The sequence below is a fragment of the Macaca thibetana genome, chromosome 3 (assembly GCF_024542745.1).
Source record: "Macaca thibetana thibetana isolate TM-01 chromosome 3, ASM2454274v1, whole genome shotgun sequence".
Lineage (NCBI taxonomy): Eukaryota > Metazoa > Chordata > Mammalia > Primates > Cercopithecidae > Macaca > Macaca thibetana.
In genome coordinates this window covers 92,442,587-92,462,785 of record NC_065580.1, presented here as the reverse complement: position 1 = coordinate 92,462,785, position 20,199 = coordinate 92,442,587, and the positions used below count along the sequence as shown (strand labels likewise).

At 44.4% G+C, this 20,199-nt stretch overlaps 2 protein-coding genes across 8 annotated transcripts in view; one reads left to right on the top strand and one right to left on the bottom strand.

Moving 5' to 3' along the window:
* The window catches only part of CDCA7L (cell division cycle associated 7 like), a 45,181-nt gene extending 27,606 nt beyond the window's left edge, over positions 1–17,575 (top strand). For 2 of the 7 annotated variants that reach the window (XM_050785411.1, XM_050785406.1), the window contains exons 2-10: positions 1,527–1,667; positions 6,652–6,786; positions 9,845–10,222; positions 11,754–11,825; positions 11,937–12,107; positions 12,783–12,932; positions 14,203–14,352; positions 15,332–15,468; positions 16,058–17,575. In XM_050785411.1, the coding sequence (XP_050641368.1) occupies positions 1,527–1,667; positions 6,652–6,786; positions 9,845–10,222; positions 11,754–11,825; positions 11,937–12,107; positions 12,783–12,932; positions 14,203–14,352; positions 15,332–15,468; positions 16,058–16,088 (1,365 nt within the window). In that variant the 3' untranslated portion in view covers positions 16,089–17,575. Of the gene's footprint in view, positions 1–1,526; positions 1,668–6,648; positions 6,787–9,844; positions 10,223–11,753; positions 11,826–11,936; positions 12,108–12,782; positions 12,933–14,202; positions 14,353–15,331; positions 15,469–16,057 lie in introns of all 7 variants that reach the window. The other 5 variants (XM_050785412.1, XM_050785407.1, XM_050785410.1 and 2 more) reach the window with 3 other exon arrangements.
* The window catches only part of DNAH11 (dynein axonemal heavy chain 11), a 372,580-nt gene continuing 369,480 nt past the window's right edge, over positions 17,100–20,199 (bottom strand). Inside the window, exons 81-83 of the mRNA XM_050784822.1 lie at positions 18,954–19,066; positions 18,306–18,446; positions 17,100–17,485 (exon numbers count right to left, since the gene is read on the bottom strand). Of these exons, the coding sequence (XP_050640779.1) occupies positions 17,238–17,485; positions 18,306–18,446; positions 18,954–19,066 (502 nt within the window). The 3' untranslated portion in view covers positions 17,100–17,237. The remainder of the gene's footprint in view (positions 17,486–18,305; positions 18,447–18,953; positions 19,067–20,199) is intronic.

The following is a 20,199-nucleotide window of genomic DNA, read 5'->3' as shown; positions in this document are numbered from 1 at the left end:
ATGATACAGAGTGACATGATACTATGTCTACAGTTGCTTCACAATAATTTGGAAGAAGGGGAGTTGGGTCGGGATACGGGGGAAGCACAGTTAGCCTTGGGCAGATAGCTACGGGGAGGATCAATGTGTGTTCATTAAAATATCTTCCTGTCTACTTTTGAAATACCTTTGCAAGTTTTTATAATGAAAAATTAAAAATTAATTAATAGTGGGATAACTTCATATTTTGTGCCCCCTTATGCAATGCATTGACGAGTACATGTCACCTATGTAGAATGGTGCCAAAAATACATAACCTGAATCTAATCATGAGGAAACACTCAGATAAGCTCAGAATACAAGACAAGGCAGTTGTCATGGTCTATCTAAAAAACAAGTCAGTGTTGTGAAAAGCAACAAAAAACACAAAATCAAATAGAATGCAAAACCTTGCTTGAGTGGATCTTATTGTCTCCAAAAAGTTATAAAAGGCATTTTGGGAACAGTTGCAGGTATTAAAATATAGAATTACAGTAAATCGTACTATTAATGTTAATTATTTTCGGTACAATTATGGTTTTGTGGTTCTATAGGAGAATGTCCTTATCCGTGGGAGATACATGCTGAATTATATGAGGGCCAATCAATACAATGTCTGCAAATTACTTTAATGTGGGTATATATGGATTAGGTTGGCTCATATTAAATTGCTGTTTTCCTAAGTTAAAAACAGCCAAATATCAGCAAATGCCCATGGTTCAACCTAATATTTGTTGAAACAGAGAAAGAAAGCAAATGCAGTGACAAATAATGGGTCTAGATAAAGAATCGATAGGTGTTTGTACTATTTGTTCACCTTTCTGTGTGTTTGAACTTTTTTTAAAACAAAGATTTGGGAGAAAATAGTCAACTTACAAAAATGAACTCCAGCAGATACATATTTGTGGATTAAGTGTGCTGACACTGTTCCCTCTGGGATCACTTATCCCCTAATAGCATTTGAATTCTGTTAGAATTAATCCCCAACTACTTAAGTTGACTTACAATATAGAAAAGAAGGAAAACTACTTATTTCATTGTATGAACTTTCTACTTTCTGAATCAGCCTATGACAAAGAAGAAAAAATAAATAGTGTAGCTGAACACTAAAAAAAGAGCTTAATAATGTTTTATGGTATCTTTTTTATGTAGATGACATTTAAAGATGCATCCACTGTAGGAGAAAAAAGAGATCATTGGTTCTCAGAAACAAGTTTTCTTTTTGTCAAGAGATAAAAAATGTCTTCTCTCTGGCCTGGTTTTAACATTCTCTGTAAAACAGGGTATATCTAGAATTTTAAGTTTTATCTCCCCCACCCCCCCTACACCTTATTTTCCCATGAGTTCTTAGCTGAATGAAGCGTGTTTTGCTCAGGGTTACTGGGGACTTCTGGGCAACCGTGGCAGTTGGATGAAGTAATGAGATCTCTTACTCCCCTCCAGAAAATGTCCCTAAGTGATTAGCAAGAGCCCCTGGTTTAATCCTGCCTCTTTTGAATCCAAAACAGATCCCTAAAGAAGTGGCTGACATCTTTAACGCCCCCAGTGATGATGAAGAGTTTGTCGGCTTCCAAGATGATGTTCCCATGGAAACCGTCTCGTCAGAGGAGAGCTGCGATAGTTTTGACTCACTGGAGTCAGGGAAACAGGTACGGATGATTCCTTCCAAGTAGGTGTGTTCATCTGGAGGCCTGAATCTTGGTTTGGATGTTCTTTTATTTGAACATGGTGTGAGATTGGTGAGATCAGTTCATTGTCTAGCATTTTATTTTAGAAACATTATATCTTCCTGTTTTAAAAAACTGGTGAGAGAACCTAGTTCACTTTGTTGTGCTAATCCTTCCCTGTACCATAATTCTTTTTTTTTTAAATGGACTTCACGTGATCCAAGTGCATGTTCTTGGCTGCCTTGGGGCTGTAACCTGCGGCGAGGCTGTGTTCAGTCTTCCCACAGAGGCGAGGCTGCGGCGAGGCATGAGGGATCGTGTGGTTGCGGGGAGACAATTGCACCTCTGTGGTCCTGTGGTGCAATTCTGTTGGCATGTCACTCTTGGGATTGCTGGGGAGAGCCTTATTCTTGCGTTAATTACTTTGATCTCTAGCACACACAAGTTAGTTCTCTGAGAGGTGTAGATTCCTGGAGGGTCACATTGTGTCCTGTAGTAGAATGGCCAATCAAAATCTCTACCCTTCAGTGGCATTTTCTTCTGAGTTCATTGCAGCACTCAGAATTCCTCATTCTCCCTTGACCACGGGCCTCTCCAAAACGGCAGCAAATTAAATCCACCTTGCCTCCACTGGGCAAGTACAGGAAGGGGAGCAGTTAATTGTATGTAAGTGAAGTGCCTGCTTAATTATGTGGGCTGCTGTAAGTTCTGGCCTGGGTGGGAGCTGTGCTTTCTGAGATCGCTGGGGGCTCCCTGGTCTGTGCTGTCCTCATCTCATTTGGCATCTCCACAGCAGTTGACCCCACCAGCCACCTCCTTCTAGCCCCCTGAGTTTCTTCCTCTCTGTTACACCTTTTTCTCTATTATTATTTTCTTTCTTTCCAAGATGGAGTATCACTTTGTCACTCAGGCTTGAGTGCAGTGGCGTGATCTCAGCTCACTGCAACTTCCACCTCCCAGGTTCAAGCAATTCTCCCAGCCTCAGCCTCCCGAGTAGCTGGGATTACAGGCTCCTGCCACCATGCCTGGCTTCTTTTTGTATTTTTTTTTTTTTTTTTTAGTAGAGAAGGGGTTTTGCCATGTTGACCAGGCTGGTCTTGAGCTCCCGACCTCAGGTGATCCGCCCGCCTCGGCCTCCCAAAGTGCTGGAATTACAGGCGAGAGCCACCGTACCCGGCCTGCTCTTTGTTACTATCGCTTGTTGTCCCTGTCCCTGTCCCTAAATGCGGATGTTCTCTAAGGTTTTGTCTTCAATCTTCTCACTTAGTGAACTTGTCTGTTGTCCTGCTTTGAGCTGTTACTGTATTGTTTTGTGGAGCTTGTCTTCTCTCTGCAGCCCCAGGTGGTTTCTGACTACCAGTTGGACTGGTCCTGGTTGCTAAGGGAGATCCGAAGCTCACTTCTCCTTCCCTTGGTTGTCTTTCTGGCTTCCCCCTTTCCCCATCTGGTTCTCCATCTTTTGTTGTTCTTGGCCTTCCTTCGCCTCTTCCATCTCCTTGACTCCCATCCAGAAGTTGATGAAACTTCTGCTGTGTTCCTGGTGTCCATCCTTCCCTTCCCTCTGCAGCTGCCATAGCCCTCGTAGCTCTTACCTGAATGCTCATCCCTTCTTACTAGGATCTGTTATAGGATTGAGCTGTGGTCAGCTCCTCCCTTACTCAGCCCTCCATCTGAGCACAGTCAGGCAGTGGGGAGAGCAGAGCCTGTTGGATCCACCTTGAGGAGCATTTGAGCAGGGCAGAACATGTCTAAAGGGCCGAGGACAGAGCCTGGCAGGCACCGGGCATTAAGAAACAGAACAGCTGCTTCTGCTGCTATGATGACTCTTTTGTAGTCAGGCGTGTTCTCCCCGGGGAGGACAGTGTGCCAACTGCTTTTCATACAAATATTGCATTTAATCCACAGAACTCCCTGGGAAGCTGCAGGTGCTGTTACTATCCCCATTTTGCAAGTGATGAAACTGAAGTTCAGGAAGGTGTAATGACTTGCCCAAGGCCCCACATCTGGGAAGTCCCAAGCTGGGATGTTCCAAATCCAGGGCCACCACTTCTCAGCCTCTTACCCCCTGGGTCTCTTTTCTACCTGCTATGCTGCAGGACGCAGGAACTGAATTGACATGCTCATTATCACTGTTCTGCCCTTTCTGCCCACTGGTCCGTGCTGTCCTTCCTGCCTATCTGTGCTGTCACCATTTTTCTAGCCTCTACTGTGGCTCACATCCAGTTATGCTACTTCTTCCATGAAGTCTTACTGGATTTTCTTTCCCTCCATGTGCCATATTGCTTGTGTATCCCTTAGAGCACTGACCCTCACCAGGGTTAGTCGTGGACCTATCTGCCTCCCTGTTAGATTGTAAACTCCTTGAAGAAGGGGGGACCTCATACTTGAATGGTGCTTTGTAGCTTCCCTGGCTCTGACTTTTCGTCCCCATGTATTGTTCCTTTCCTCTCATTTCAGGCATCTAACACCCCACGTGACTGTATACAGTGAGCACGGGGGTTGTTGTTTGCTGGGTGCAGTTGAAATGGGGTGTTTGTCTGGCTGTCTGGTTCAACAGGCCATTGCTCTCTAGTGTGTTTCTTCATGTCACATGGACTTCAAAATAAGTTTATCCACCTATGTTAGCTTCTCCTCTGATGTGTTACTTGCTTATTGTCCTGATCATGGTAGATGACCAAGGCCCATAGCATAGTGCCCAGTATTGATTTTGAGGGAGAATGAACCAGTGCCAGAGAGCAATTAGCAGTGCAAGGGTTTCTAACTCAGAATGCAGTGGAGCAGTGTGGAGTGGAGGTTGGCATCATACAGACCCACATGAAAAACAGTGTTTACACACTTTGGAGTAAGGAAACTAAAGCATAGGCCTCAGTTCAGGACAACGGTAAGTTGTTTTTCTCTATCAGGACTGACCATCAAAGATGGTGATCTCTCCCAGGATGCCCATTGCCCTGTAAGGCCAGCACACAAGATCAAAATAGCCAGAAAAACTGGAAGATGGGAACTCACTGCTTCAAGGCTTGCCCTGTTCTCTTCAGGCCCTAGGCAGGGGCTTTAGGTAGTTGTTGAAATTTACACACAGAAATACCGCCCTAAATTAGCCTGCAGGGGCTGGCCCAGGGCTCTGTGAGCCAGATGTTTCTTGCACTGAGAGGCCTCAGGTGCATGGTGGGTTTCCTTAGCAGCAGCTGTGTACCATTCTTCCTTAATAATCAAGCCCTGGCTGCTTCTCTACCCTGACCCCACACACTCATGATCCATTTTAACCAATAGAGAGAAGCTGTGCGAACTTGCACACAGTGTGTGTATGCTAACTCTGGTCTCCCTTAAACACGATTTGAATTTCACTTTAAAGAAACTTCCCTTTTGTGTGTGCAATTTTTTTTTCAAGCAGCTGCACTACAGCTATCAACAAAGGAACAAAGTAATTTAGCTCTGAGCAAACTCACTCCAATTACCCATAATAATTCATAGGAGACATTTTTAAGCTTACAGAATGCTAGATGTAGGCATTTCTTTGTGTGCCCCTGTAAGTTTTTCCACTTGTCTATCTATTTTTCCCCAGAGATATATGAGCCCAAAGAAATATATAATTAAAATCAGGGAAAGGCAGGGGTTAGATACAGATTCTCAGCCAAGTGTGGTGTTACAAGGGGTCATTGCTATATCAGGGATGGAGGGAAGAGACGTCAGAGGAAACTGGGGACAGACTCGAACACTGATGAGGCGTGGCGGGCTTACAGGAGGCTGGTCTCATGGGTCTCCCTTTGGTCTGCAGTTTATTTCCTCTTTCTTTCAAGCATACTTTTAAGAGAGCTGAGTTTCCTTCTTTGCCCTATTTCAAAAGCAAGAAAAAGTATTAGAAAATGCCTTTTCTTAAAGAGTCACATTGCATCTTTCCTTCTGCTCACTTGCCACCTAACCATGGTTGTTCACCTCTCACCTCCTGCAGGAGAGAAATTCCTGGGGGTGACCTTGGGTGAGCTTTCCATCAGGCCGCCGTGGTGTCTGCTCATGGAGCAAGTCTAGGCTCTCTGGTGTTGGGCAGTGAGGGCTGGGAGAGACCTCAGCCTTTTCCTACAGAGAAACTCGCGGTTGGTGAACGGGAGGCATGCTCACCCACTTGGAGGAGACTCCGGCTTTGAAAGGCTGTTGGAAAGGGAAGCCAGCATGTGGGAGGGAGCCAGGTTTTCTCCTCATGTCTTCTTTCCATGTGTTTTGGTTCTGTGTGAAAGCAGACGTGTCTGGTTGCCAGCTTTGGCAGGAGAAGCTGAATTCCATGAGCACTTACCAGTCACATTAGAAGCTGATTGAGACTACACCCAATTTTTAAAAATTGTCTGATTTGTAGGTCTGAATTTTGTAAGCTTTAGAAAATGTGTATATATATAATTTATATATGTATGTGGGTTTTTTTGAGAGAGGGTCTCGCTCTGTCACCCAGGCTGGAGTGACAGTGGTGTAATCTCGGCTGCAACCCAGGCTGGAGTGCGGTGGTGTGCAGCTCACTGCTGCCTCGACCTCCCAGGGTTGGGTAATCCTCCCACCTTTGCCTCCCAAGTAACTGAGACTACAGGTACACGCCACCAGACCCCAGCTAATTTTTGTATTTTTTGCAGAGACGAGATCTCACTATGTTGCTCAGGCTTGAACTCCTGAGTTCAAGTGGTCTGCCTGCCTCGGTCTCCCAAACTGCTGGGATTACAGGGTGAGCCACTGCACCCGGCCAGTGTTTGTTTTTTGTTTTTTTTTTTATTGTGGTAAAATACACATAACATGAAATATACCATTTCAGCTGTTTTTGATGTGTACAGTTGAGTGCGTTAAGTACGTTCACATTGTTGTCCGTCCATTTTCGTCATCTCCATCAGAAACTCTGCACCCGTTCAGTAGCTCCTCATTCTACCCTTCCCTGGTAACCTCTATTCTACTTTCCGTCTCTGATGTATGTGTGTCTTTAATTTAGCAGGATGTGCGCTTTCATTCCAAATACTTCACAGAAGAGCTAAGAAGAATTTTTATAGAGGACACTGACTCAGAGACTGAGGATTTTGCAGGATTTACGCAGAGTGATCTGAATGGAATGACTAATCCAGAAGTAATGGTAATAATTACAACAGGAAGGGATGTGGGTGGTAATGTTTTTAATCCTGTTTCTGAATTAGAGTTTTACTTTCAAGAAGTCAATTCACAAGTGAAAAGATTTTACTTTTTCTTACATATTTCTTATAAGCAATTCACATAACCTAAAAAAATTGCTCCTGGAAGGCTAATCCCTGGTCCACCAGTCCATTATTCTCTTAGAGAAAATCCATTACTTTTCCCCTCATGCCTGTTGGGTCTGGGGATGTGTCCCAGGCATCCTTTATTGTCCTTCTCAAAGAATTTCTCTCTCTTGGCCAGGCGCGGTGGTTCATGCCTGTAATCCCAGCACTTTGGGAGGCTGAGCTGACCAATATGGTGAAACCCCGTCTCTACTCAAAATACAAAAATTAGCCAGGCATGGTGGTGGGCACCTGTAATTCAAGCTACTCAGGAGGCTGAGGCAGGAGGATTACTTGAACCCGGGAGGTGGAGGTTGCAGTGAGCTGAGATTGAGCCACTGCACTCCAGCCTGGGTAACAGAATGAGACTCCATCTCAAAAAAAAAAAAAAAAAAAAGAAAAGAAAAACAGAAAACATTATCTCAAGAGTTTCTTAAACCTCTTTTATCTAAAAGTTTATCTTAGAGTGACAACTTCCTTGAGATACTTTCTTACTGTGTGTGAAGTGACAGTTTTTGGTTTGAAGTTAATTTGGCAAAAATGTGGCTGTGGTACAAGCTGGGTGTTCCCCATGCATTGTGCATTTGGATTTGTCATGCTTTTTAGTGTTAAAGATGACCCAGGCCTGCCTGGATTCTGGAGGGAAGTCTACTCTCAGCACTTCCTATGAACAGACTTGTGAGTTGATTTTTTTTTATCCTGCGCAGTTAGGCTAGTTTACTGCCCACTCGTGTTTGAATCTGAAGGTAACTTTAAGGCACAGCCTTCGGATTTAAGTGCAGAAATGTTTTCTGCTAAAAACAGCATACATTTATGCAAAAAATAAACATGCTACAGTATGAAGATGGAACGTAGAGTTTAAGCCTCTTCACAGTCAGAAGCTGCTAAGGACTAAGTTTTGGCAGAGACTCTGTAGAGGTTAAATAAGCTGTGACTCCTAGGCCTGCCTCATCCTTCACCTGTCCTGGGAGAGAATGTAGAGCATAAAAGCCCGCATGGTAGGCTGCTTTGTTTGATGGTGTTTTTTTGCTATGAGTAGCAACATAGAGCTGTGCCAGCCTGGAGGCCCCAGGTCTCCTTTGGCTTTCTTTGCAGAAGCTGTTTGTGTGGCAGTTCATCAGTTCTGGCCAGCAATTCCCCAGTTTCTTGCCAGCACGATATTAAAATCCTTCTAAAACCCTAATGGGCATCATTTGTTAGCGACGTACTTATTTTCTGTTCTTTAGTGAAGTGATGTCTGGTTATTTGAAGCATTTGTGTTTCTAGTGAGAGAAAGTGAATTACCCCAGAAGTCTTCCCTCCCACCTGCCCCCAAGTCTGTGGACTGTGATGTGTTACGTAGATCATGATATAGCTTAGAGTTCAGCACAGGCCCCTGCAAATTTTATTTTAGAATCCAGTGAGAAGAAAAGCATTGTTGCCTCCCAGCCCAGCCCCCTGCCCACCCCTGTGGGAACTGGCGAGCCTGTCTTTCTTGATAATGGGATATTGCTGTAACCTTGGTTTCCAGGGGCCTGCTGGCCGGATGCGAAATAGCCACATCCACGTGCTAGACTTGTGCTCTTCTCTCGGGTCTGATTCTGGGCTGCTGTGGACCATTTGTTCTTTCCTTCCTTCAGGCCTCTGTAGTGAGCCGTTCTACATCTGGTAAAGAGAGGCCTGTAGATGATGAGGATGGTAGATAAATGGATCAAAACTGAAGTTCTTCCCTGACAGTGTCCCCTAAAATTGGGTTCCTTTGCCGTACACCATTTTGAATTCTGAGGCTATTAATATGGAAAGTTCAGGGTATTAAAAAAAATAGGTAAATCAGTGCCGTATAGTATTATTTCTCACTTGGCTTGGTGTGGATATACTAGGGTTGGCAGTTATCTGCATTTTTTTTCTCCTTCTGTCTTATTTCTAACTTTAGTCCAATGAGAATTCGGGGTTGGTGGTGGTCACTGGGGAAGAAGCAGAGTCCCTGAACTGATCCCGGGCCCATATTGGTGCCATTCCACGCTCTTGGTAGATTTTCAGAATTCCCAGATAATGGTTCCCAAAGTTTTCTAACTTGTGGTCATGGAAGGATGCCCAGAAGATGTCCTGGATCTCACATACTTAAACCTGTCTCGGTACCACTAAGAGTCCCGTCACATCTAAGCCGTCACGTAGGTGATGTAACCCTGTTACTGCCTTCCATATTTACTGTGTTCTCACTTGTAAAACGGAGCAATGTTTGAATGCTGGAGACCTCTACCATGTGGAATTTGAACACGTCAGGTGAGGATTTATGGAGTTGACTGAGTGGTGTTTTGCTACAACCTGTCGAGCTTCCTGACCTGGTTTCACCTCATGGCTCTGTGAGGGTTCCAGGGAAGGGAAAGGTGCCCCTTGACTGAGGACCCAGTGGCAGGTCATCTGCCTGTCCTGGGTCACTGCCCTGAGGTGCAGTCAGCTCTCCCGCCCCGTTACTCAGGAGTCCGGTTTCTGCTATTTAGAGGAGACCAGTCAGCATTTTCCCCCCATAGCACCCTTTCCTGTCTGAAGATCACGTCTGTCAGGCATACCCTTTTTTGTGACTGTCTCTCCTCTTGCTGGCGCTCCTTGGTCGTCCCTCGGTGGAGGAGCCCACCCTGTCAGTGTTTCGCTTACAGCCCTCATGCTCCCCATGAAACCCAATTATGTCATGGGTATGACAGTGCACTGTTCGGTAGTAGGTTGTCTGCTCTTTGATTTTATTCATCAACCAATTTCTTGGACATTTAAAGGAAATTCAGAGGGAACTCATAATATGAAGGGAAAGCTTTTCATTTTTCATGTTTTTTCTCATATGCTGTCAGAGTTGTTTTAAATGCATGTCTTTTTTGTGGGTCTGTAACAGAGTCTTTGTGCTTTTTCTTGCTCTTATTTTATTAGGTCGTGGAGTCAGATTTGAGTGATGATGGCAAAGCATCTTTGGTGAGTGAGGAAAAGGAAGATGAAGAAGAAGATAAGGCTACCTCAAGAAGAAGTAGGTCTAGAAGAAGTAGTATTGGTCTTCGAGTAGCCTTTCAGTTCCCCACCAAGAAGCTGGCCAACAAACCAGATAAAAACAGTTCTTCCGAGCAGTTGTTTTCTAGCTCACGCTTACAGAATGAGAAAGAAACAGTTCTTGGAAGAAAGAAAGGCCGTAGACAGGTGATGCAAAGGGAAGATTCTACCTCTGAGTCTGAGGACGACTCTCGGGATGAGAGCCAGGAGAGTTCGGATGCTCTGCTGAAAAGGACCATGAACATCAAGGAGAACAAAGCCATGGTGAGGCTTCACGGAGGGCGCCCTGGGAGTTGGCATCAGGCTCTGGCAGCAGTTGCTGGGCTCCCGGAACCACTTTGAACCACTTTGCTTCTATAGTTGCTGCTGTTGCTTTGGCTTCTGTCAGGAAAATGTACTCTGGGTATTGTGTATCCTTTTTCTTTTCCAGAACCCAGAGCGACTGTTACATGATCAGCTCTGGTTTGGGAACAGAAAGAGATTCCCCAGGACCATTTTTAGCCCTTACACGGTGCCATCATGCTGCTTACTGTTGACCAAGCTAAGTTCTAAGTATATAGTTGTGTTGGGGATGACAGGGGCTGAACAACTGGCCTGTTCCCAGCAGAGTAAAGCAGAGGAAGTGGGATGTCACCAAGTCCACTGAGGAGCTGCGAGGAGCAGGTTGGGCAGGTAGCTTTTCACCATGGAACCACTCTTCTGTGGTGACCGGCCCTGGTTCTGAGACTTCTCAAGGAATGGAAGAAGTCTAGGAATTAAAACAACCTCAACAGTGTTAATTCACTCTAAAATGTCTTCATTAGAACAATGAAAATCTTGTTACATATATTTGGTGAAATCTTGTTACATATATTTGGTGAAATCTTTGTTACATATATTTGGTTTTTCTATATGTAATCAGTTACTGTTAATCTGATCATTGTAGAGAATCATTGTTTGCTTCACAATTGCTTATCTACAGAGTTTTTTTTTTTAATAGTTCTACCACTTATAATCACTTTTAGCATTTTTGTGTTTTTTTAATCTTTTCCTTTTAAAAAAATAATGATGTAGTGATACTGTATATGCAAGCTTATATGTCTAATATAAATCACTTACAAAAATGGAATGCCTACTTTCGGGTTATTTTTATCCTAAGAAACATTTTTACTTAGCTAAGGGAAATTTTCAGCACTGTATCCATCTACATCTTTAAAGTAAGAGCTATTTTCTTTATGATTTTTTTGGTGGCACTCATATAATTGTATAAACTAAAATGAATCCTAATTAAATTCTCTGGCATATTAATGCCTATTATTTGGTGTTATTAGTTGTTCACTTAGGAATATCTTCATAAATTACTTTGATAATTTATTTAAAGAATCAGATTTTTGGAGCTCTAACCATCGAAATAATCTTAATTGAGCTTTTTCTTTTTTGAACATCCTGAAACTTGAGACTCACATGTGCAAAATGAATTGTCCCAGGGTCACACTGCCTTGGATTAGCCTCCGAGTCAGGATCGGAACCTCATGCTCCAGCTCTTGATCATTCCAGGACTGTTTTCCTGGTGTTGTGTTGTCCTTATATATAAGGAATAGGCTAGTGTTCATTCATATGAATGATGACATCAGCATCTCAGGTCTGGAGATAAAATCTTTACATGTGAGGTTAAAAGTATAACTGTTGCGGGTTATGTAAACTATTCAAGTTAGGTTTCTTATGATAGCAAAATGGAAGACTTGAGATAGGTGTTGGATGACCTAACCCTGGAGCACTATTTATGTAAGATCCTTTCTTATGTTCTGAACTTCAGCTTGCCCAGTTATTGGCGGAATTGAACTCAATGCCAGATTTCTTCCCAGTACGAACCCCGACCTCAGCTTCTGTAAGTAGAACTCCTTATAATTATAGCAATACTGATATATGGTGATCAGCCACCAGATGGCTTTTATTCAAGAGAGTGCCCAGTTGCCTCTGTCTGTGCTCTTGATTTCAGAGGAAGAAAACAGTGAGGCGAGCCTTCTCGGAGGGACAGATCACGCGGCGCATGAATCCGACCCGGAGTGCACGGCCTCCTGAGAAGTTTGCTCTAGAGAACTTCACTGTCTCAGCCGCCAAATTTGCAGAAGAGTTTTACAGCTTCCGAAGAAGGAAGACAATTAGTGGGGTATTTTCTGACTAATACTTGAATTCGTTTTTGTCCGAGCTACTGTTCCTCCAAACGTGAACGCACATCACTGTCACCCCAGGGCTGTTTCTGACCCTGTGGGTCTGCGGCAGCTGAGAACTTGCATTTCTGTCTGCTTCCCAGGTGATGCCATTGCTCCCGAGATCATACTTTGAGAAGCAGCCCTGGTCTAAGCTGGAGGTCACAGAGAGAGTCTTTTATCCAAGCCGAGCTGAGAAGCAGCTCATTTGTTAGGACCCTGCTTTGATCTCTGCTGCAGGCAGTAAAGGCCTGTCCACAGCTCCAGTCAGCTTTGTGGTGTCCACTTCGTGGAAAAGTGCAGTGATTCCTCATTGCCTTTCTATTTTAGGCATGAGGCGTTTCAAGCGATTTCAGTTTGGAGGGAGAAACTTTGGACTCATTTGTGGGTTTGGCTGTTCAGTGTGGTTCACCTCTTCACAGAGTTTACAGCAAAGAACCAAAAACCTTGATTTTCTCCTTTATGACTGTATCGCCTTGCTGAGAAGGAAGCTTGGCAGGTGGCAGGAGCTCAGTAAATAACTAAATGAAATGGCTGCAGGGAAATAGAAGAGGGACAGGGTTAACATTAATGGATCTTTGAGAGTTTAAAATATTTATAATTTTTTTATAACTGCTCAAAACATCTCACTCCAGGTTCTGCCTGTGTTCACTGTGCAGGGGAAATGCCGGGAGTATAGACGACGTCACCGTATATCTTCTTTTCGGCCAGTGGAGGATATCACCGAAGAAGACTTAGAAAATGTTGCCATAACTGTTCGAGATAAAATCTATGATAAAGTTCTGGTAAATTATATATTATGGGTAATTTGCATGATTGTCATTCTTATGAGTCTAAAGCATTGATATTTGAAATCTCACTTGTTTTTAAACTCTATCAGGGCTTATGCCATCTCACCAAGGGCTCAGAGCCAGGTTCTGAATTGGAGGGTCAAGGGTCAGCTGTACCTGGGAGGCAGCCTAGTGCAGTAATTCCCATCAGGACAGCAGTCTCTCTTAGGGATGCATACAATCTGGGGGAAGGGAAGGGTATAGTTTAAAAAAGGGATTTTTATATGTAACTTACGGTTTAAATATTTATATAGTTTTATGTTTTAAATATTGAAAAAAGTTCGTGTATTTGGGGGGTAATATAACCATAGAAAATAAAGTTTGGCAGAATATCTGGTAGGAAACAGGTTAAATTTCTTGTAAATGGTGATTTAGAGGGAGGCTTTGCGTTTTGCTTTTTTTGTGTTTTTCTGGATAATGGGACACTGTCAAGATAGTATTAAAATGCTTTAAATTTAGTTGTCAATATTAAAAAAAAAATAGATTTCACATTGAAGATATGCAGGTCTGCAGAGCTAGGCTGGGGTCAAGGTGATGCCACCCAAGGCTCATTGCCACTCAGTCACTTGTCACCTTTCAGGGGCTCTGCCACCCCTGACTTAAGCTTTTCTCTGGTCTCTCTTCCTGACAGCCTGATCATTTCATTCCTTTTGGGTCTCTGCTCAGCCTCATCTGACCTAATATGCTTCTCTGGCCACAGACCTGTGATGGTTACATTCTAGAGTAGTAGTCCCCATTCTTTTTGGCACCGGGGACTGGTTTTGTGAAAGACAATTTTTCCATGGATTTGCGGGGTGGGCAGGGGATGGTTTCAGGATGAAACTGTTCCACCTCAGATCATCAGGCATTAGATTCTTTTAAAGGGTGCACAACTCAGATCCCTCACATGCACAATTCACAATAGATGGTTTGTGCTCCTATGAGAATCTAATGGTGTCACTGATCTGACAGGAGGAGGCAGAGCGCAGGCGGTAATGCTCGCCCACCCGCTGCTCACTTCCTGCTGTGCAGCCCGGTTCCAAACAGGCCACAGACTGGTTCTAGCCTGGGGGCTCGGGACCCCTTGTCTAGAGATGATGCTATGGTTCTTAGGAAGACAGTCCTGCTTCGTTTGAGGAGACAGGTGGTACTTCTTCATACACTTGGAAATGCACAGGATGGCATCTGGCCTCAGTGGGCATCAGCATATCCCTGTGTTCACCTGCTCACTGCCTTCCCCCCGTAGGGTAACACGTGCCATCAGTGTCGCCAAAAGACCATTGACACCAAGACAGTGTGTCGGAACCAGGGTTGCTGTGGTGTGCGAGGACAGTTCTGTGGACCATGCCTGCGGAACCGCTATGGAGAGGATGTCAGGTCGGCGTTGCTGGACCCGGTAGGCGCAGTGTTTGCATTTGTTGTAAATTGTATTGATGAAGGAAGCAAGCTGAAGATGGGCTTCCTGGGTTCTCACGGGGAACTGGGAGGTCCAGAACTCTGGTTTTTCCCTTCCATTTGTGTCTTAAGGCTCCAGGGAAAATGAAAAATAGGGATTCATTCTGGAAAGAGAGCAAGCTGACCAGTGAATAGAAGAATTTGTTAGATTTTCCATTGTCAGAGCAAAACTTGCTTACAGTCCTCTAGTTTTATACAAGTAATCCCTGTACCTGTCCTTCAGCAAAGTGATTTCCCTCTCATTTGTTTTTCTGGGCCAGGCTGAGAGGGAGGTGTACACTGCAGTATTAAGTGCTTTCTGTGTGCCTGGTACTGTGCAAGCTGTCGCTCACTCTTATAAATTCGTTTAATCCCATGAAATAGGTGTATAACCTGTCTCTCTCTCAGCTCCCTTGGTAAAATGAGACATAGTATCATGGTGAGTAGGCACGACCTTGAGCCTGGGGCAGTCCTGCTCCCAAGTGTGGCATCTTAGGCAGCAGTCATGGGGTAAATATATCGTCCTCAACTAACCAGCATAAACTGCTGCTCAGGTTAGTCATTCAACAATAAGCACACATTGAAAGGGCTGAAATTCACACCTTGATCTTTTGGAAACCTTGTGCTCCTAAACCAGGGCTGACATCCTAGGCCTGTGACCTGCACACTCACACAGGGCCCTGTGCTTGGCCAAATGCTTGTGAAACTCTCCATAATTTTTAAGCAGGGAGCCCTGAAAGGTGTCGTTTTTCAGTGTTTGCATGTGACGTGGGGTGATCAGCCTTCCTGCCTCGTGAGGAGCCCCCTGGGACGTAGACTGAAAGATGCCATGTGATTAAAGGTTGGAGGAGAGGCCAGCTGAGCCAGTCTGGATCCGAATCCCAGTTCTTGCCAGAGCCTGTAGATAATGAGCGAAGTGTCTGCTGTCATCTCTCTGTTAGGATTGGGTGTGTCCCCCCTGTCGTGGGATCTGCAATTGCAGCTACTGTCGGAAGCGTGACGGCCGCTGTGCCACAGGAATCCTCATTCATCTGGCCAAGTTTTATGGTTATAACAATGTTAAGGAATATCTGGAGAGGTAAGTCTCTAGCAGCTTAAAAACAGCTTGAAATCCCGAGGCCGAGCACGGGCGATCCTCTTGGCAAATAGTTGTTGCCTTCCTCTGTGACTTATATAAACCACGAGTGCCATCTATTCTGTATCTGTTTGCATTGGAAAAGCTCAGGCCTGATATTTTCCCTATTAGGGAATATTCTCCTTTGCTAGATTTTTCAACTCAACTCCATGTTGCCTTTAACCAAAATTTCTCCTCGAGGTGTATGACAGAAATGGAAGGAGTAAACAAGGCAGGCTGAGGGGAAACGACATAGATTATGAAAAGGCAGCCATAATCCTAGTGCAGAGAGAGAGTTCAGGGCAAGAGGACAGAATGTGAGCTACAAGTTTCACTAATGTGATAAACTCTGAATCGTGGTTCTGGAATGCGGGAGTGAGGCAAGTCGTGCTTCGGGCGTACTGTACCGGAGGGTGTACCGATATTGATGCAGAAAATGTCAGGATTTCGAGTGTCAGGAGATCTGGGTTCTGGCTTTGTACTCTTAGATGATTATAGAACCTCTCAAGCTTTGTACTAATTACTTACCAAATATTTCTCATCTTTTTCTCAGCTTACAAAAGGAGCTGGTAGAAGACAATTAAGAGGAAAACAGAACCAGCCACCTCACCATAGAGTACCCCAACAAGACATGCATACCATTTGTGCCTAAGATTTTTTACGGTTGTGTTTTTATACGGAAATTCTTTGTAGAGATTACTGTTTCTAAATACTATTTTTTTTAAGATTGTTTATATGCTTACAAAGATTTCTCAGGAAGACAGCAGAGCAGAGGAATCTATATAGATGTATGCACAGACCTATTTGTATGCTGAACTTTGTTCAGTGATTAAAAAGCACAGTTTAAATGGGGTGGGGTTAAAGTTCAGATAAGTTAGAGAGAAAACATTGTATGAGCAGCTCCTGCCTTGATCTATCTTTGGCTTCCCAAACAGTAACTCCAGGCCAAGTTTGCCTTAGCACGAGTGACCACAGTTTAATAGACCACACACATCGTTTAACCTGCTCTTGGTCATTGAAAATTTACACTGAACAAAGTGCAATTAACTGCAGAACAGTTTTACTAAAACTTGACTGAACAAAAGGGGACCGTCAACATTGTAGACACTGGAGGCCTCACAGAGTGCTAGCCTCTTCCTTCAGGACTCACCTGAGGCCTGCTGCTTTTATATTTTGAAAGAGTTTAAGGGCTAATAATTTTTAATTTAAGAACTAAAATCTCCCTTCTTTCTGGCTGCATTGCTTTTGCATGTTCAGATGTGATACAGGTTTTTTTGAGATGGAGTCTTGTTCTGTTGCCCAGGCTGGAGTACAGTGGCGCAACCTTGGCTCACTGCAACCTTTGCCTCCTGGGTTCAAGCGATTCTTCTGCCTCCTGAGTAACTGGAACTACAGTTGTGTGCCACCACACCCTGTTAATTTTTTGTAGTTCTAATAGAGATGGGGTTTCACCATGTTAGCCAGGATGGTATCGATCTGACCTCGTGATCCACCCGCCTCGGCCTCCCAAAGTGCTGGGATTACAAGCGTGAGCCACCGCGCTCAGCCCTGAATAAGTTTCTAATATTTTGTCTGATTTTCACTCTCCTTTCTTCACTTTTTAAGGATAGCGTTGAAAAAAGAATGCACATGTGAGTTACTAAAAAGTTGTAATAGAATACATTAATGTGCATGGGAACAGTGCAGCAACACAACAGAAAATCCTCACTGCACTCCAGCCGAGGCTAGAGTTCTTACACTTCTAGCAGCAGAGCCACTCCGGCTAGAACCCATTTTGCAGTCTTCTCTTCGCTCTTCAGCCTGAAGGTCCAGATGTAGCTGGGGCCTCTCAGTTTGGTTCTGTACACAGGGCACTCGTAGGTCTGCTTGGTTTCTTGTCTCTCCACGGGGGTGGCTTTTGCAAAGATGACCGGCATAGGGCATGTCAGCTCCTTGAGACGGGCTTCGACAATGGTTCCTGATTGGGTGTCCCAGCGGGCGCCTATAGCAAAAACACAACGGTTGCAATTGTGTGGCAGGTTGCTACTGATGATCAAGTTGTTTGATGCAATAAACATTCTGGTTTTGTCATGTTTTTTTGCTTGTCAGTGGTATTTTTACTGAGCTGGCCAGACTGAGCTTTGAAAGGTAGGTTACCCTGCCTGCAGTGGAGGCACCGCTTTGCTTCCATGCTTATTGGCTAAACTTTCCTGTGGAAGTAAGCTGATTTTATGAAATGGGATTCTAAGAGAATTCACATACATTAAACTAGTTTGCCCTCCCTTTAAATCTGCAGTTCAACACATTCCCTCCCCGTCGCACCTTATTCTCTTACACCAAGTTCCAGTCGTTCATTTATGTCAGAACTTGTGGCACTTGCTTTAAAGTGAAAAAGGAACATCTTGGTAGGGACCAAGTGTCCTGTAGAATAAATACGTGGCCAGATAAATTTGGAAAATATTGCATAGTGTAGCCCGCTCTCTGTCAGAGAGTTCACCCTACACAGTCACACCTTCAAGGCTTGGAGAAGTCTTGTAGTAAAATATTAGAGCAAATTTACGGACAGTTTTTAAACAGTAGAAGAAAGATTTTGAAATGATTATACTGAAAAGCCAAATAATGTGAATTCAGTCTAAGTCTAAAGTTATTCAGTGGCATTACCACCCAGATATATTTGCAAAATTTAAGTGGAAGAAATGAGATAATGACTAGCATCAGGTTACTGTGTGAGTGAGGAGATGCTGAGAAACAGTAAGAGGACAACCAACCAATCTGAACCTGAGCAAGAAAAGGTTCCCCACTTACTCCTTGGGGTGTCTTACCCTCCATGAAGAGTCCGTGGAGGTATGCACCTTCCCTTGGCGGGTGGCCATAATCTTCCTTTGTTTTTTTGGTAACATCAACAGTCAAGCACGTTTTATCCAGTGGCCACTCATTTTTTCGAGCCATCGTCTGCATGATTGCTTTGGAAACATAACAAACATTGAATAGGATGAAAATGTTGCATATAAGGTTCCCAGGAGCTACCAGTAAATTGAGGCATCCTTTAGTCCCATAGGGTGTTTCTTGGGCATTTGCACGTGGCTGCGCTGGAGCAGGCTTTGACCAACTAAGGCCTGCAGGACAAGCTCGCTGTTTCTGTAAATAGTTTTATTGGAATAGCCACAGCCATTTGTGTATTGTCTGTGGTTTTTGCACTACAATAGAGTAGCTATGCGGCCCTTTTACTAGAGGACACGGTGCCCCACCTCACTTGGCTGCTTTTGCTGCTATAGGAGGCCCTTTCCCTCCTGCTGCTACTCGCCTGTCCAGGGCTTTGTTTCCTCTGTAGCTGCTGGTCCTTTCTATAATGGCTGCTGCTTGAGGATTGGTTAGCAGGGCAAGGAGATGCCATCATAGGTAAACAGGGCAGGGCTTCTGGTAGGGTATGGTCCTGTCTGCATCAGGGACTGCACTGCCTCAGCCCTTACCCGTTAAGAAGGACTGAGGGTTGAAGAAGCCAGACAGCCACACGACAGCCGGAAGGGCAAGGTCTTGTGTCCAAGTATCGAGTTCTCGGCATCGCAGGAGGAGGTCACTGAACCTGGTTTACGGGAGGTAGGAAGAAATAAACTTGTTCAGTAAAATAGCCATTTTCCAATATGTTCTGGTGGTGGGGGGCGGTTAGGGCAGGGTGGTGGTAGAGAAGTATACCACTGGTAGCTGGTCAAATCCTTCCCTGACAATTTGCAGGGCACTGTCCCTTTAAAGGGCTAGTTTGTTTCCCATTGGAGACTTGATGCCTGTAGCTCTTACATTATGGCAAGATACACTGAGGAATGTGGAAAACTCATTTCCATTTATGCAACAAGTTCTATTAGAGCCTCTTCATGCTATATGATGACTGTACAAAGGTCCTCACCCTATGACTTGGACTGACAAATGCCAACTTGGAGGTATGGACAGGGTGTCTGAGGACCAGGGATGGCAAGGCTGTGATGGTGGTTACAAGACCAGAGTTGCCAGGAAAGCCAATAGGCAGAGGGAACAACGTGCGGAGGCAGTGGAGCACGTGACCGCAGTCTAAGCACGTGCAGTAGCTGCCTGAAAGAGGGGAGGAAAAGGTTAATAAGGAAAACAAGTCAGCCACGAATGGCATGCCAGTGGTTTGAGAAACGCTGCTGTTACATACATGTTCTCGGCTCCTCACAATTGGGCAAGGTAGGAAGTATCTGCAGTTGAGCTGGCTCACAGAGGCTAGGGACAGATGAACCTCTGATAAAATTAAGAGACAAGTGACACCTTGAATCATCAGTTTCAGAGGCTGCCTAAAGGGGACCAGGAGAATGGAGTAGAGAGAGCATAGCCTCAATGTAAAAGCCAGCGTTCTCCAGAAGGAAGGGCTGGCACTGAAGTTTTCTAGGACCTTGTCTGCTTCAGAGTTGCAAAGGAAGTGGGGGTGAATGAGGAAACACCCTGACAAACCACATGGCAGAAAATGTCTGCCTGAGATATTTGGCTGACTGGGCTGTGAAGAAGAAAAGGTTCAGAATACTTATGTTCAAACTTATGTTACCACAAGGAAAATCGCTGTGCCTGGACCTATATTAAATTCTTCCCGATAGCTAGATCAGAAAAAGCATACTTGATGGTAAGAAGAAGAAACAGCATAGGCACCACACAAAGGAAAAAGACGAAGAACAAGAAAAGCAAAGGCAGGCAGACATTTCTCTCAAA